Here is a 15,228-nt window from a genome sequence, read left to right as displayed (position 1 = left end):
TATACTCAAATCCTTTTGCTATGAAAGCCAACATACCATTCGCTTTATTCACTGCCTGCTGCACCTGCATGCCTACTTTCAATGACTGATGTACCATGGCACCCAGGTCTCGCTGCATCTCCCCTTTTCCTAGTCGGCCACCATTTAGATAAACATCACCTATCCATCTTCTCCAGAGATGCTGTTTGACCTGCTCAGTTACTTCAGCTTTTTGTGTCTAACTTAATTACTAACTCGGATATATAATTGTATTTTTGCAATTTTGTAAGGCAAATATTTTTTTAATACATCCAGGAAATATATTAAAATGGATATTTACTCCTTTGTAATTTGGCAATTCCAATGGTAGTTTGTACTTACACATTGGCTTATTGCAGTTAGCTATATCAAGGCACTTCACTATCTAAAAACAAATTGACACCAAGACACCCAAGAAGATATATGTGTGTACACAAAAAAGCTGGAGAAACTCAGCGGGTGCAGCAGCATCTATGGAGCGAAGGAAATAGGCAACGTTTCGGGCCAAAACCCTTCTTCTGTGTGTCTGTGTGGCTGGGTGAAAGAGGTAAGCTTTAAGGAACTTTGTAAAGGAGGAAAGAGAGGCTAATAGTAGTAAGGAGGTAATTACAGAGCCTCTAACAAAGTGCTGGAGAATCTCAATGGGTCAGGCAGCATCATCCGAGAACATGGGTAGGCAATATTTTGGGTTGGAAACAGAGGTAATGACTAAGTTACCCAGACCTATCCACCTATGGTTGAGTAGTGAAAATTGGGGTACATTAAAGTGGATCAAATGAGCAGTTCAGAAATCATAAAGGGATTGTAGGTGGAAGGTTGTCAGGGAGAGAAGTTACTTTGGATCCCAATTTACATAGGTCACCATTCTTCCGTTTAAAACCCAGCACCCGGAGAAAACCCACGCAGTCCCAGGAGAATTTACAAACTCTGTACAGACCGACCCCGTAGTCAGGATCAAACCCAGGTCTGTGGTGCTGTAAGGCAGCAACTCTATTGCTGCGCCATCGAGCTGCCTTAGATGAGCAGATTGGTCACGGTAAATCTCCAGTGTGTGGATAACTTAGAATCTGGGCTGGTTGGGATGCGTGGGGTGGATGGAATGATGATAGTCGGCAAGGACTTGATGGGCCAAACGGCCCTGATTCAGTGGGGCAAAAGCCAACAAGTCCAGGAAGACGAGTTGGTTGCTTGGCAGTGGGGTTGTGGATCTCCTTGAAGACTAATTCACATGGTGCTTAAGACTTGGGAAGAGAGAAGCTAGATTAGGTGACTGAGAATTAAATAAATATTGTTACAGAATTTCTTGAGGTAATTATCAATGTTTTACAATTCTGTTAATATGTTCAAAATGCTGGCCAGATACAACTTCAAATATAAGGTTCTCATCTGAAGTTTTAACTGGTAGCCAATGCAATTTGTTGACATCCTTTAAACAAATGGGCTGCTCAGGTTGGTTCAGGTTAATTGACGTAATGCAGAATGACTGATATCTCCACAGCAGATCCATTTACTCTTGACTGTAATGTTCTTGCATCCTTTAGGGGATTGGATCTGACGGCTTTCAGCAGAGCTTATCCATTGGAATTTGGACCTAGTGCGCAATGGTTCCCCAGAGGCACTGAGGCTGCTGACGGTTTGTACTCGCTAGAATTTAGAAGATTGAGGGGGGATCTTATAGAAACTTACAAAATTCTTAAGGGGTTGGACAGGCTAGATGCAGGAAGATTGTTCCCGATGTTGGGGAAGTCCAGAACAAGGGGTCACAGTTTAAGGATAAGGGGGGAAATCATTTAGGACCAAGATGAGAAAACATTTTTCACACAGAGAGTGGTGAATCTGTGGAATTCTCTGCCACAGAAGGTAGTGAGGCCAGTTCATTGGCTATATTTAAGAGGGGGATGTGGCCCTTGTGGCTAAGGGGATCAGAGGGTATGGAGAGAAGGCAGGTACGGGATACTGAGTTGGATGATCAGCCATGATCATATTGAATGGCGGTGCAGGCTCGAAGGGCCGAATGGCCTACTCCTGCACCTAATTTCTATGTTTCTATGAAAGGTTCAGAGGTATATGGGCCCGACACAAGGAAACGGACCTTGCTTAGATGGGGCATCTTGGTCGGCAAGGACGAGTTGGGCCGGAGGGTTGTGTGACTCTAAGTGTCAGTTTTTCATGAGAGCATGGGTGGTTGTTCTGGGCTTGAGTGCAGCTGTAGAAACATTGTACACTGTTTCAAAGATGAGGGGGAAAGATTTAATAGGAACCTGAGGGGCAACATTTTTATATATAGAGTGGTCGCTATATGGAATTAGTTGCCGGAGGGGGTAGTTGGGGCAGGTACATGGAACATTTCGACAGAAACATGGATTAGGCCAAAGGGCCTGTTCCCATGATGTATTGTCACAGCTGCATGCATCATTGGCTGACCAGTGCTTAGCCGCTGAATGAGTGAGGTGATCCTGGGATTGCATGCACATTTCCCTCGCAACTCTACAGCCGTGCTTGTGCAGACAAAAGGCAACATAAGCTGATGAGATATAGTCATGAGATAGACACAAAATGTTGGAGTAACTCAGCGGGACAGGCAGCATCTCTGAATGGAAGGAATGGGTGACGTTTTGGGTCGAGACCCTTCTTCAGACTGAGATTCAACGAGTGCAGCAACGTGGCAGAAATCTGGGGTTGTTTGTGCCAAGAGCTTGCATTGCCAGCTGGTGTCACACACTGCTGTAAAATCAAAGATGAAAACAACAATCTACATCAATGACAGATCGCAGTGGCACCACAGGTCAGCTGGTTGTTCTGTCAACATGCATGTTGGATACAGTTCAAACTTCACCCCGATGCTGCAGGGATGAATTGTGTGGCATTAATAATTTAGGCTGTATAAATATTGATATCACCATTTCTTTAAACAAAGTCACTCACTGTGTCTTTCTTGGCAAGGCAACTGTTGCATTACCTGAGTTATGAGCAGTGTTAAGGTTGTGACCTGGGAGGTCAGGCAGGGAATGATGGATAGACTGTAGGAACTGAGGTTGAGCAACCACGTGATTAAAATGATCCATAGGATTAATGGTGTGCAGAACATTCACCTGGATAAAGGAAAAACAAAGTGGTCAATAATCATCGTATCAAATCGATTCTCACAGTCCCAGCCACTGACAGTGCTAGTGCATGAATGCTTACCAAGTACATTACATACAACACTCGCGTATTGAGAAGCTCTGCTTCACCTGACCTGAACACTTCAGCTGTCTCGATCTGTAAACCCGGAGCTGTCATTTTCTCCTTTTTCTCACCTCCAAGTTGAATTCATTGCTTGTGTAACGTCCATTGAGCTCTGAGCAGGTGAGATGAAACTTCCGATCAAAAATGGATGCGGTGTCCCAGTGGCGGTAGCGGAGTTTGCGAAGGACGTGTTCGTAATTTGCCATGGTGTCCACACCTAATGGGAAGCACAGGTCACAACTGTCAGGTGGAAGGCAGCCTTGTTAATCATTACGTACAGGTGTCAACCTTTCCTAAACTAGCCCGGGGGGGAGGGGAGGGATATCACAGCAGTGAAGAGTGTCACAAATGATGTTGTCATTTGTACAAAGATACCTTCTTACTGCATGATTCACCACTGATATGCTTTCCTACACTATGTCTGCAATAGGCACTCTGTCATAGAGCCATACAGCATGGAAACAGGCCCAACTTGTCCCGTCTACACTAGTTCCACCTGTCTACATTTGCCCCATATCCCTCTAAATCTGTCCTATCCATGTACCTGTCTAATTGTTTATTAAATATTGCAATAGTCCCTGCCTCACTGCCTCCTCTGGCAGTTTGTACCATACACCCATCACCCTTTGTGTGAAAAAGTTACCCCTTAGATTCCTATTAAATCTTTCATCTTTCTTTTCCCCTTCACCTTAAACCCATGTCGTCTGTCCTACTATGGGCCAGAGCACAGTGACTCTTCACATGCGGGTCCCAGAGGAGGATGTACTAATATCTGATATAATCACCTTACTCTTTTGTGCCTCTTCTTCCTGTAAATTCTTCACATTGTATCTTTTCTTTCACTCTTCCTGTACTTGAGTTGGGCTTGATTATACCTTATGTATAATATTATCTGATTTGATTATTGATCATAGAGTGATACAGTGTGGAAACAGGCCCTTTGGCCCAACTTGCCCACGCCGGCCAACGTGTCCCAGCTACACTAGTCCCACTTGCTTGCACTTGGTCCATATCTCTCCAAACCCGTTCTATCCATGTACCTTTCTAACTGTGTGTGTTAAACATTGGGATAGTCCCAGCCTCAACTACCTCCTCTGGCAGCTTTTTCAATACACCCACCACCCTTTGTGTGAAAATGTTACCCCTCAGATTCCTATTAAATCTTTTCATCCTCACGTTGACCCTGTGTCCACTGGTCCTTGCATGCAGAAGAAAGCTTTTCACTGTAGCTCAGTACACGTGACTAGAATAAACCTACACAGGTTATGTGAACAACGTGCTCATCTTCCGATTCAATCTCTGTTTAGTTTAGAGATACAGCATGGAAACAGGCCCTTCAGCCCACCGCATCATGTTGACCAGCGATCACCCGTACACTAGTTCTACTATAGACACTAGGGACAAATTACAGAAGCCATCTAACCCACAAACCCAAACCTCTTTGGAGTGTGGGAGGAAACCAGAGCACTCGGAGAAAACCCACGCGGTCACAGGGAAAACATGCAGACTCCACAGAGACATCACCCGCGGTCTGGATCGAACCCGGGTCTCTGGCGCAGTAAGGCAGCTACTTCACCGCTGCGCCACTGTGTCACCCATGTTGTTGTTGGTTTTAGGTATACCATCAAGCCTTAATACATTGATCATTAGAAACATTGCGTTTACTAATCTATAAATGTTATATCATTGGCAGCACATACTCAATAAAATCTGTCAAACCAATGTGCTATTGAATGTTGGTCAACTTAGTTGACAAAGAACACATGTTAGTTATAAACTACACTTAAACAAATTATCTGAATGGTGGCCGATTAGGAAAGGGGGAGATGCAACGAGACCTGGGTGTCATGGTACACCAGTCATTGAAAGTAGGCATGCAGGTGCAGCAGGCAGTGAAGAAAGCGAATGGTATGTTAGCATTCATAGCAAAAGGATTTGAGTATAAGAGCAGGGAAGTTCTACTGCAGTTGTACAGGGTCTTGGTGAGACCACACCTGGAGTATTGCGTACAGTTTTGGTCTCCTAATCTGAGGAAAGATATTCTTGCCATAGAGGGAGTACAGAGAAGGTTCACCAGACTGATTCCTGGGGTGTCAGGACTTTCATATGAAGGAAGACTGGATAGACTTGGCTTGTAATTTAAAAGATTGAGGGGGATCTTATAGAAACTTACAAAATTCTTAAGCGGTTGGACAGGCTAGATGCAGGAAGATTGTTCCCAATGTGGGGGAAGTCCAGAACAAGAGGTCACAGTTTAAGGTTAAGGGGGAAATCTTTTTGGACCGAGATGAGAAAAACATTTTTCACACAGAGAGTGGTGAATCTGTGGAATTCTCTGCCACAGAAGGTAGTTGAGGCCACAGTTCATTGGCTGTATTTAAGAGGGAGTTAGATGTGGACCTTGTGGCTAAAGGGATCAGGGGGTATGGAGAGAAGGCAGGTACGGAATACTGAGTTGGATGATCAGCCATGATCATATTGAATGGCGGTGCAAGCTCGAAGGGCCGAATGGCCTCTACTCCTGCACCTATTGTCTATGTTTCTATGTTTCTAAATATATTCACAAAAGCTTGAACCAAAGAGTTGGCAGTTACCATAAACCGACATTCCTGCAGTGGAGTTAGTGAACTCGAGATGCTTCCCATGTAATTCCACTGGTTCCAGTTCCAGACATTCCTGTTCTGAATTTAATTCGTCTCCTGTGACCAAAATATCGCAGTAATCCAGGTTGTGAACCATCTCCTCTGACCCACGATGGGCTGGAAAAATATTTTTAAACAAAATGCTAGTGAACATTCAAGCACCTCACATCAAATCTGAAATCTGAAATCTGCACGAGAATACAGACATTACACTTGCAAATTATTTCACTTTATTGACTTGGGTCATAGATGATGAACCCCATACATCTCAACATTTCATTCCGAAGTGCAGAATAAGAGTTGGTATTCCTAACTTGCAACAAAGTACTTTGCAAAATAAAAGGGCTTACAGTATCAGGTCATCATTTCTTCCTCTGGTCTTTCCACAGACTTTGGAAGGCTCTACAGTAGACTATGTTCCACCATTTAGTTACATGATACAATCCTTACACTAGCAGTGCCCAATATTACATGAGCTACATCCATTTTGAAACATTGAAAAATACAAGGAAAACAAAACATTCCACATAGTCGAAAATGCAGCATATGCACATGTATTGATATGCTTTCCTACACTATACCTGCAATAGGTACTCTGTCATAGTCATAAAGCATGGAGAGAGGCCCAACTTGTCCACACCGAATACTTGTCAACTGAATACATGTACACCTCCATATACACTTCTTAGCAATGGTTATGTTTGTAGACAGTGTGCCACTTTCCAGATGCCAGTGTGCCAGAATGCATATCGTTCCTTGCTGTTGCTTTAGTTTAGTTCATAGATACAGTTTCGAACTGTACCATCGACCCACCAAATCTGTGGCAGTCATCATTCACCCATACACCAGTTCTATCCTACACCATATTGGACAAGAGCCAATTAACCTGCACGTCTTTGGAATGTGGGAGGAAACCAGAGCACCTGAAGAAAGCCCATGTGGTCCACAGGGAGAACGTACAAACTCTGTACTGACAGCGCCCGTAGTCAGGATCGAACTGTGGTGGTAACTGTGTGCCACTCTGTTGCTGTTTATGACAGATCATTGTCCTATAACCTGCTTAAGAGGTTTATGGATCCGAGACCTAATTTAGTTCATACATTTCATTATTTTTAAACTTTAGTAATCTTTTACTAAATTATTACTTTTTGTAAGTTGTAAATCTAGTTAAGTTTTTAAGAGGTGCAGGTACACTGTAGCCACAAATAAAGCAGTGCTTCTTTGCCAGCTGTTCCAAGCAGTTCGCATATCACACTCAAATTCAGCAGGAACTAATTCTGATAGTTAATGAATTCCAAAAAGTGTTACATTTTGTTGTTGGATTTAGCACTTCCGTTACAGCTTTCACTTTGGCTAGATCTGGCTCCTCAAAACCATCATGTAAAAACTTAAGAAGCTGGAAGCAGGAGGGAACTATTCAGCTCTCCGAGCCTGCTATGTTATTAAGATCGTGGCTGATCTTTTACAGCAGTGCCACCTTCGACCTGAACTCTCTTTCCTCTAATAAATAAAAATCAATCGATTCCTGTCTTGAATGAACTCGACAAATGAGTCTCCACGGGATATGGAATTCCAAAGGTTCACCACAATCTGGACCATTGATACACTAATGTTGATGCTGTGACTCTTGGTTCTAGATATCAACTCTGCAACTACCCATTCAAGTGAGATCACCTCTTATCCCTTTAATCTCAGAAGTCTATAGGAAAGTTTGCTAGTCGCTCATAGAACAAAGATCTCATTCTCTGAATCAAATGTATGACCTCACATGTTTTCACTTTCCAGAGGCCATGTACTCATTTGTGTACTTAGCTTGTTTGTATTCCCTTGAAACATCTCTGTGTTCTGCTCATTCATCTCACAAACTACAATACCACTCGACTAGGTACCATCAGCAAACATGGATCTACTGTCTTTGGTTCTGCTATCCGAATCAAATAGGAATTCACTTTACTTTGAAATATTTTATTTGCCAGAACAAAATTATAAATTATTTTACTCTTTAATCCTAATGGTTATAACTTGCAGACTCTTCAATCTCAGTATCTCTCATGAAGATGCTGAAAAACAGTTGCCAGCTAACTTCAACGTATTTTATGAAATAAAAAAAGCTTGTGGTGTCAGGACAATTTAGTCTCGTTTAGAGAAATAGTGCAGAAAACAGGCCCTTCGGCCCACTGAGTCCGTGCATACTAGCGATCTCCATACATTATCACTACACCTACACACACACACACACACGCACACACACACACACACACACGAACACACACACACACACACACACACGCACACACACACACACACACACACACACACACACACACACACACACACACACACACACACACACACACACACACACACGAGGGACAAATTACAATTTTACTGAAGCCAATTAACCTACAAACCTGTACGTCTATGGATTGTGGGAGGAAACCGGAGCACCCGGGGAAAACCCACGCAGGTCACGGGGAGAGAGTACACTCTCTGTACAGACAACAGCCATAGACAGGGATTGAACCCTGGACTCTGGCGCTGTAAGGCAGCAACTCTACCGCTGTGCCACCCTAATTCATCGTTCTGGCCTTCACCACTGATGCAGTCACTGGGAACTTCTACAATCTCGTGATATAAATGATTACATTAAAACCGGAACACCAACATCACATGTGCCACGTTTCATCTGTCATGTGTATAAGTAGATGAAACCCCCAAAATATAAATCTCTCCTTCCTCATCAAATTGCTTTTATTCAGTTGGGTGACTGTTGTCAGTTCATACCCAGCCTGGCTGGATAGAGTTTCACATTAAGCTGAAATATTCCCTCTTGGGCAGAAGAGCTTATATCATTCCCTGTCAGAGAGATATGGATGATATCCATGGTTCATAACCCAACATGTTCTTTTGACTTCACACCTGACAAGTGCACAGTATCTTCCATTTCCTCACTTTGTGCTAATTCACTCACAATCTCCCAAATTTTAATCAGCCTATTGACACCATAATTAAAAATCTCACCAAAAGAAAAAAAAATACACCTGATATTATTTTACATTGAATAGAAGGTTATGTTGCAGCTTTATCAGACTTGGATGCTTTCAAGAGAGAGCTAGATAGGGCTCTTAAAAATAGCGGAGTCAGGGGATATGGGGAGAAGGCAGGAACGGGGTACTGATTGGGGATGATCAGCCATGATCACATTGAATGGTGGTGCTGGCTCGAAGGACCAAATGGCCTCTAATCCTGCACCTATTGTCTATTGACTTTTGACTTGGGTTCGGCCACATTTGGAGTATTGCGTGTCGTTCCAGTCGCCCCATTGCAGGAAAGGTGTGGAGGCTGCAATGGAAGTTTACCAGAATGATGATGCCTGGATTAGAGCTACAGGGAGACTTGATTAGTACAGGTGTCAGAGGCTATGGGGAAAAGGCAGGAGAATGGGGTTGAGAGGGAAAGATAAATCAGCCGTGATTGAATGGCGGAGCAGACTGAATGGGCTAATTCTGCTCCTATAACATGAACTGGAATTGCTTTCTCTGGTTAAAACAATTGAGTTCAGCAGAGGAGCAGGAGGTGAGGTGCAGCTGACAGAGACACATTGAACATCAGAGAGCAGAGTAGTTCAATCTGCTCTTGTTCCACTGATTGAGGGATAAATATAGGCCAGGTCACTAGGGAGAACTCTATCCTTTTATCAGACGCTACTTTTACTCTCTTAATTGTTAATGATTGTTCAATAAAACAATGTTTGTCCAGTTTCCAATAAAACTCTTCTGACAAATGCCTCTCAATACAGACACCAGTCAAATCACCAGTGTCCCTCACTCTCTCTCTCACTTTGCAGGTGAAAATAATCATTCTCGCCCTCTAGTTTAGTTTAGTTTAGAGATACAGCATGGACACAGGCCCACCGAGCCAGCACTTCAACACAAGCCTACACACACTAGGGACAAGTTACACTTATACGAAGCATTGGCTCAAACCTAAGCCAATTAACCTACAAACCTGTATGTCTTTGGAGTGTGGGGGAAACCGGAGCTCCTGGATAAAACCCACGTGGTCACATGGAGAGGTACAAATGCCGTACAGAGAGCACCCGTAGTCGGGATGGAACCCGGGTCTCTGGCGCTGCATGGGCTGTAAGGCAGCAACTCTACCGCTGCTCCAACGTATTCTACTGATAGCACAAGTCAGCTGCTTCAACATTTGTTTTGGTTTACATGCATTTCTAATGGCCCTTATGTGACAGTTTACATTTATTTTTCTTTAGAAAGGAGATGACGGAGGAATGACTTTAGCCAGAGGGTTGTGACTCTGTGAAATTCATTGCCACAGCCGGCTGTGGAAGCCAGCTCATTGTGTGTTTTTAAAGCAGAGGTTGGCAGGTTCTTGAGTACAGATACCTTGTGGCGGGGGGGCACACGGGAGTCCAGCCAAGAACTATTCGGACATGAGTTGTGTTAACGAGACGTGTTTATTCTCTCCAGCTCCCTACTCCTCCTCGAACACGGGTTGCCCGACCTTCATAATACCAATTCAGGTACCGACCCCGTGACTAGCGACTCCCACACCATGTCACCGCCCTCTAGAGCCGAGGGTTCAGTGTGCCCTTGGGTTGCCACCAGGTATCGCCACAACTAAGGTTATAGGGAGAAGGCGGAAGATAGATCAGCCATGATTGAATGGCAGAGTAGACCCGATGGGCCGAATGGCCTAATTCTGCTCCTATGACATGAACCTATTTCTTATTTCCTATATTCCCATTAATGGGTTGTTTAAGAAGGAACTGCAGATGCTGGTAAATCGAAGGTAGACAAAAATGCTGGAGAAACTCAGCGAGTGAGGCAGCATCTATGGATGGCGAGAAATAGGCGACGTTTCCGAATGGCCTAAAATACTTCTATCATGAACCTATTTCTGGGGGGGGGGGGGGGGGGGCTGGGGGAGAAGTTAGGAGATAAAGCAAGATATTTTTCCCAGCATCTTGTCTTTGTGGAGGCTTTTCACCTGAGCTAGCCTGAGCTAATTCTTAACCTGCTCATCGAGGAGGCTCATCCCATCAACCTTGGTCTCCCTTCATGGGGCAAGGAGAACCAGATAGAATATTAGAAGTTGAGAAGAAAGAAAGAAAACAAAAGTGCATGTAGGTATCACAATAAAAGTGATATTGAAATCCAGTTCATCTCCCAATGGATAGATCGAGGTTCCCATTGCAGCAATGGCCATTAATCTTAAAGCTTGAATTGCCGCATCAAAACACATCGGGACCACAAATTGGCAAAATGTCACTCTCGGAGGCATAACATATTCAAAGCAAGAAACAGAAATAATAGCGCATATCTAAAGTGAACCACTCCCACCCTAGTCGCTCCACTCGTTTCACGATCGACCTGCTAAAGGGCCTGCGGCAAGCGCGACCAAACCGGAAGTGGGGGCCGCACGGAGGTCGAGTGATCCCGTACGAGTTGACGTGAAGTTCGAGCGAAGGCGTACGCCGTCAAGATGCTGCGTACGGCGTCGTCGAGACGGTGCGTGCGGCCTTAATACGGCTGCCGGCCAGCAGGCTGTTGCCGCACGGAATTTTTGGACAGTGTTAGTTTCTCGGAGCCCCGTGCGATATCGGGACCAGCTCCGCACAACTCCATACGGCTCCGGCGATCGAAGTGGGACCGGCCTCGCGAGGCCGTACGACTCAAGCAACCTCGTGGGACAAGCTCTTAAAGTTTCACTGTTCATATCTCCTTGCCTTCCAAGATGCAGGACAGAACGCCACAGGCGATCCTTCTTCCCTGATCTTATCAAACTGTACAACTCCTCCCCCTTCAGCCATGGGGTAGACCGAGACTGACCCCCTTACCCCCCCATCCCAGTCTTTGCACATCTCAAATCTTTTCCACTCGTCACGTTAATTTCATGTTTCTATCGTATTAGAAGCATAGAAACATAGAAATTAGGTGCAGGAGTAGGCCATTCGGCCCTTCGAACCTGCACCGCCATTCAATATGATCATGGCTGATCATCCAACTCAGTATCCTGTACCTACCTCTCCATACCCTATGATCCCTTTAGCCACAAGGGCCACATCTAACTCCCTCTTAAATATAGCCAATGAACTGGCCTCGACTACCCTCTGTGGCAGAGAGTTCCAGAGATTCACCACTCTCTGTGTGAAAAAAGTTCTTCTCATCTCGGTTTTAAAGGATTTCCCCCTTATCCTTAAGCTGTGACCCCTTGTCCTGGACTTCCCCAACATCGGGAACAATCTTCCTGCATCTAGCCTGTCCAACCCCTTAAGAATTTTGTAAGTTTCTATAAGATCCCCTCTCAATCTCCTAAATTCTAGAGAGTATAAACCAAGTCTATCCAGTCTTTCTTTATATGAAAGTCCTGACATCCCAGGAATCAGTGTGGTGAACCTTCTCTGCACTCCCTCTATGGCAATACAAACCTTTAACCTTCATAAGACAGTCCTGATTGTATTGTATCGTATCCTTGTTATCACCTTCTCCACAGTCAACAATAGACCATTAAGGATCCACCTCGCCTTGATCATCCTTGCTGGCCTTGATCTGTTCTCTCTTTTGTTCTTTGTACTTTTCCATACCTCAGGTTTCCCTCTCCCCTGACTCTCGGTCTGACGAAGGGTCTCGACCCGAAAAGCTACCTGTTCCTTCACTCCAGAGATGCTGCCTGACCCGTTGAGTTACTCCAGCATTTTGTGTTTATCTTCGGTGTAAACCAGCACCTGCAGTTCCATCCTATATACTCATTAATGGGTTGTTTAAGAAGGAACTGCAGATGCTGGAAAATCGAAGTTCGACAAAAATCCTGGAGAAACTCATCGGGTGAGGCAGCATCTATGGAGCGAAGGAAATAGGCAACGTTTTGGGTCGAAAAACTTCTTCAGACTGATGTGTTGGGGGGGGGGGGGGGGGGGGGGGGGGGGGGGGAGAAGAAAGGAAGAGGTGGAGCCAGTGGGCTGAGGGAGAGCTGAGAAGGGGAGGACATTACCTGACATTAGAGAAGTCAATGTTCATACCGCTGTGTAGACCTGCTCTCACCAGGGTCTCTTCTATATCCCGTGACTCTGCACTCACTCCCCATCCCCCCACTCATAACAAGGACAGAGACCCCCTTGTCCTCACCTTCCACCCCACCAGTCGTCACATACAACAAATAATCCTCCAACATTTTCGCCACCTCCAACGGGATCCCACCACTGGCCACATCTTCCCATCTCCTCCCCTGTCTGCTTTCCGCTCCCTCCATAACTCCCTGGTCAATTTGTCCCTTCCCACCCGAACCACCCCCTCTCTGGGCACTTTCCCTTGCAACTGCGGGAGATGCTGACTAAAAGAGGACATGACTTCAGAATTAAGGGACAGAAGTTTAGGGGTAATATGAGGGGGAACTTCTTTACGCAGAGAGTGGTGGCAGTGTGGAATGAGCTCCCAGTGGAAGTGGTGGAGGCAGGTTCATTGGTATCATTTAAAAATAAATTGGATAGGCATATGGATGAGAAGGGAATGGAGGGTTATGGTATGAGTGCAGGCAGGTGGGACTAAGGGGAAAAAAAAAATTTTGTTCGGCACGGACTTGTAGGGCCGAGATGGCCTGTTTCCGTGCTGTAATTGTTATATGGTTATATGGTTATATGCTACACGTGTCGCTTTACCTCCCCCCTTGACTCCATCCAAGTACTCAAGCAGTCTTTCCAGGTGAGGCAGAGGTTCACCTGCACCTCCTCCAACCTCATCTATTGCATCCGCTACTCTAGATGTCAGCTGATCTACATCGGTGAGACCAAGCGTAGGCTTGGCGATCGCTTCGCCCAACACCTCCGCTCGTTCCGCATTAACCAACCTGACCTCCCGGTGGCTCAGCACCAACTCCCCCTCGCATTCCGAATCCAACCTTCCTGTCCTGGGCCTCCTCCATGACCACAGTGAGCTCCACCGTAAATTGGAGGAGCAGCACCTCATATTTCGCTTGGGTAGTTTACACCCCAGCGGTATGAACATTGACTTCTCTAATTTCAGGTAGTCCCTGCTTTCTCCTCCCCTTCTCAGCTCTCCCTCAGTCCACTGGCTCCACCTCTTCCTTTCTTATTCCCGCCCACCCTCTCATCAGTCTGAAGAAGGGTTTTCGACCCAGAACGTTGCCCATTTCCTTCGCTCCATAGATGCTGCCTCACCCACTGAGTTTCTCCAGCATTTTTGTCTCCCGACTCATTAACGGGAATGATTTGCTTAAAATATAACCTATTTTCTACGATAAGTAAATTGCGATTTAAATGATTGAAGTTTGTAAGTTTAAGGTTATTGAAAGATGTGCTCAGTGAAAATGATTTTGGTGTTTCAGGGCTATTCACACGAAACATTTTTTATTTTCTCTTATTTCTCTATCTCCACATTACTTGTTTTATTTTATTATATATGTTTTATTTATATATATATATATATACACACACACATATACACACACATATATATATATATATATATATATATATATACACATATATATACATATATATATATACAGATATAGATATATAGATATATTAATATTATATTATATTTGGTCCCCAAATTGAGAAATCAACCAACCTTTGCCATCTTCATGTCCTCCTTTTCGAGCAGTGCTAACAATCCTCAAGCCTGGGAATAGTACAACACCTCTGCTGCTTTCAAACTCCGATGCTGGTCTCGAAAAATGATCCAATCCACTGATGGTGATCTTTGGTTCCACTGGCTGAAGGACCACAATGTACCCATCGATATCTGGGACACTGATGCAAGTGTCCTCACCGAAACACCTTCAGAGATTTAAAAAAACCGTATCAGTAAACCATCCACTACCTTCCAATCTAGAGCATGCTTCCCTGGAGAAGTTAATTATATTTATAAATAGTTGCTTCAGACAGCAGCGGGCATTTCGAGATCAAATTCTTTCCAATTATCCTTGCTGGAGTCACTCTTTCTCAACTCAACTTCGAAATCCTCTATGTCCTGATTTCTGTCATTTTTCATTTCCAGGGAAATTAACATAACACAGATTTATCCATTTCCTGAATCTTGTCTTCAGATATCATGGCTGAGCTCAACAACCAATTGGTCATTTAGCATTGATTTAAATTAGCAACAGATCAAGCAGCACTTTGCTATTTCTATTGTTTGAGGTCTCCACCTTTCTAGAACCCAAAGTGCTGGAATATAGCTCAGCAGCTTAGAAAATGGGATTGCAACATTCTGGGTCGGGACCCTACTTCAGAACAACTTTCTAGTTAGTAATACATTTAACACCATGGTTGTTATTTAGGAGATTGATAGGGGAT

At 44.4% G+C, this 15,228-nt stretch overlaps 1 protein-coding gene across 1 annotated transcript in view; it reads right to left on the bottom strand.

The window, feature by feature from the left end:
- clstn2a (calsyntenin 2a) overlaps positions 1-15,228 on the bottom strand; it is a 526,456-nt gene that overhangs the window by 17,864 nt on the left and 493,364 nt on the right. The window contains exons 13-16 of the mRNA XM_055646430.1: positions 14,501-14,709; positions 5,841-6,005; positions 3,318-3,463; positions 2,978-3,110 (exon numbers count right to left, since the gene is read on the bottom strand). Of these exons, the coding sequence (XP_055502405.1) occupies positions 2,978-3,110; positions 3,318-3,463; positions 5,841-6,005; positions 14,501-14,709 (653 nt within the window). The remainder of the gene's footprint in view (positions 1-2,977; positions 3,111-3,317; positions 3,464-5,840; positions 6,006-14,500; positions 14,710-15,228) is intronic.

Source organism: Leucoraja erinacea, chromosome 14 (genome assembly GCF_028641065.1).
Source record: "Leucoraja erinacea ecotype New England chromosome 14, Leri_hhj_1, whole genome shotgun sequence".
Classification (NCBI taxonomy): domain Eukaryota; kingdom Metazoa; phylum Chordata; class Chondrichthyes; order Rajiformes; family Rajidae; genus Leucoraja; species Leucoraja erinaceus.
This window is presented reverse-complemented; position numbering and strand designations above follow the sequence as displayed.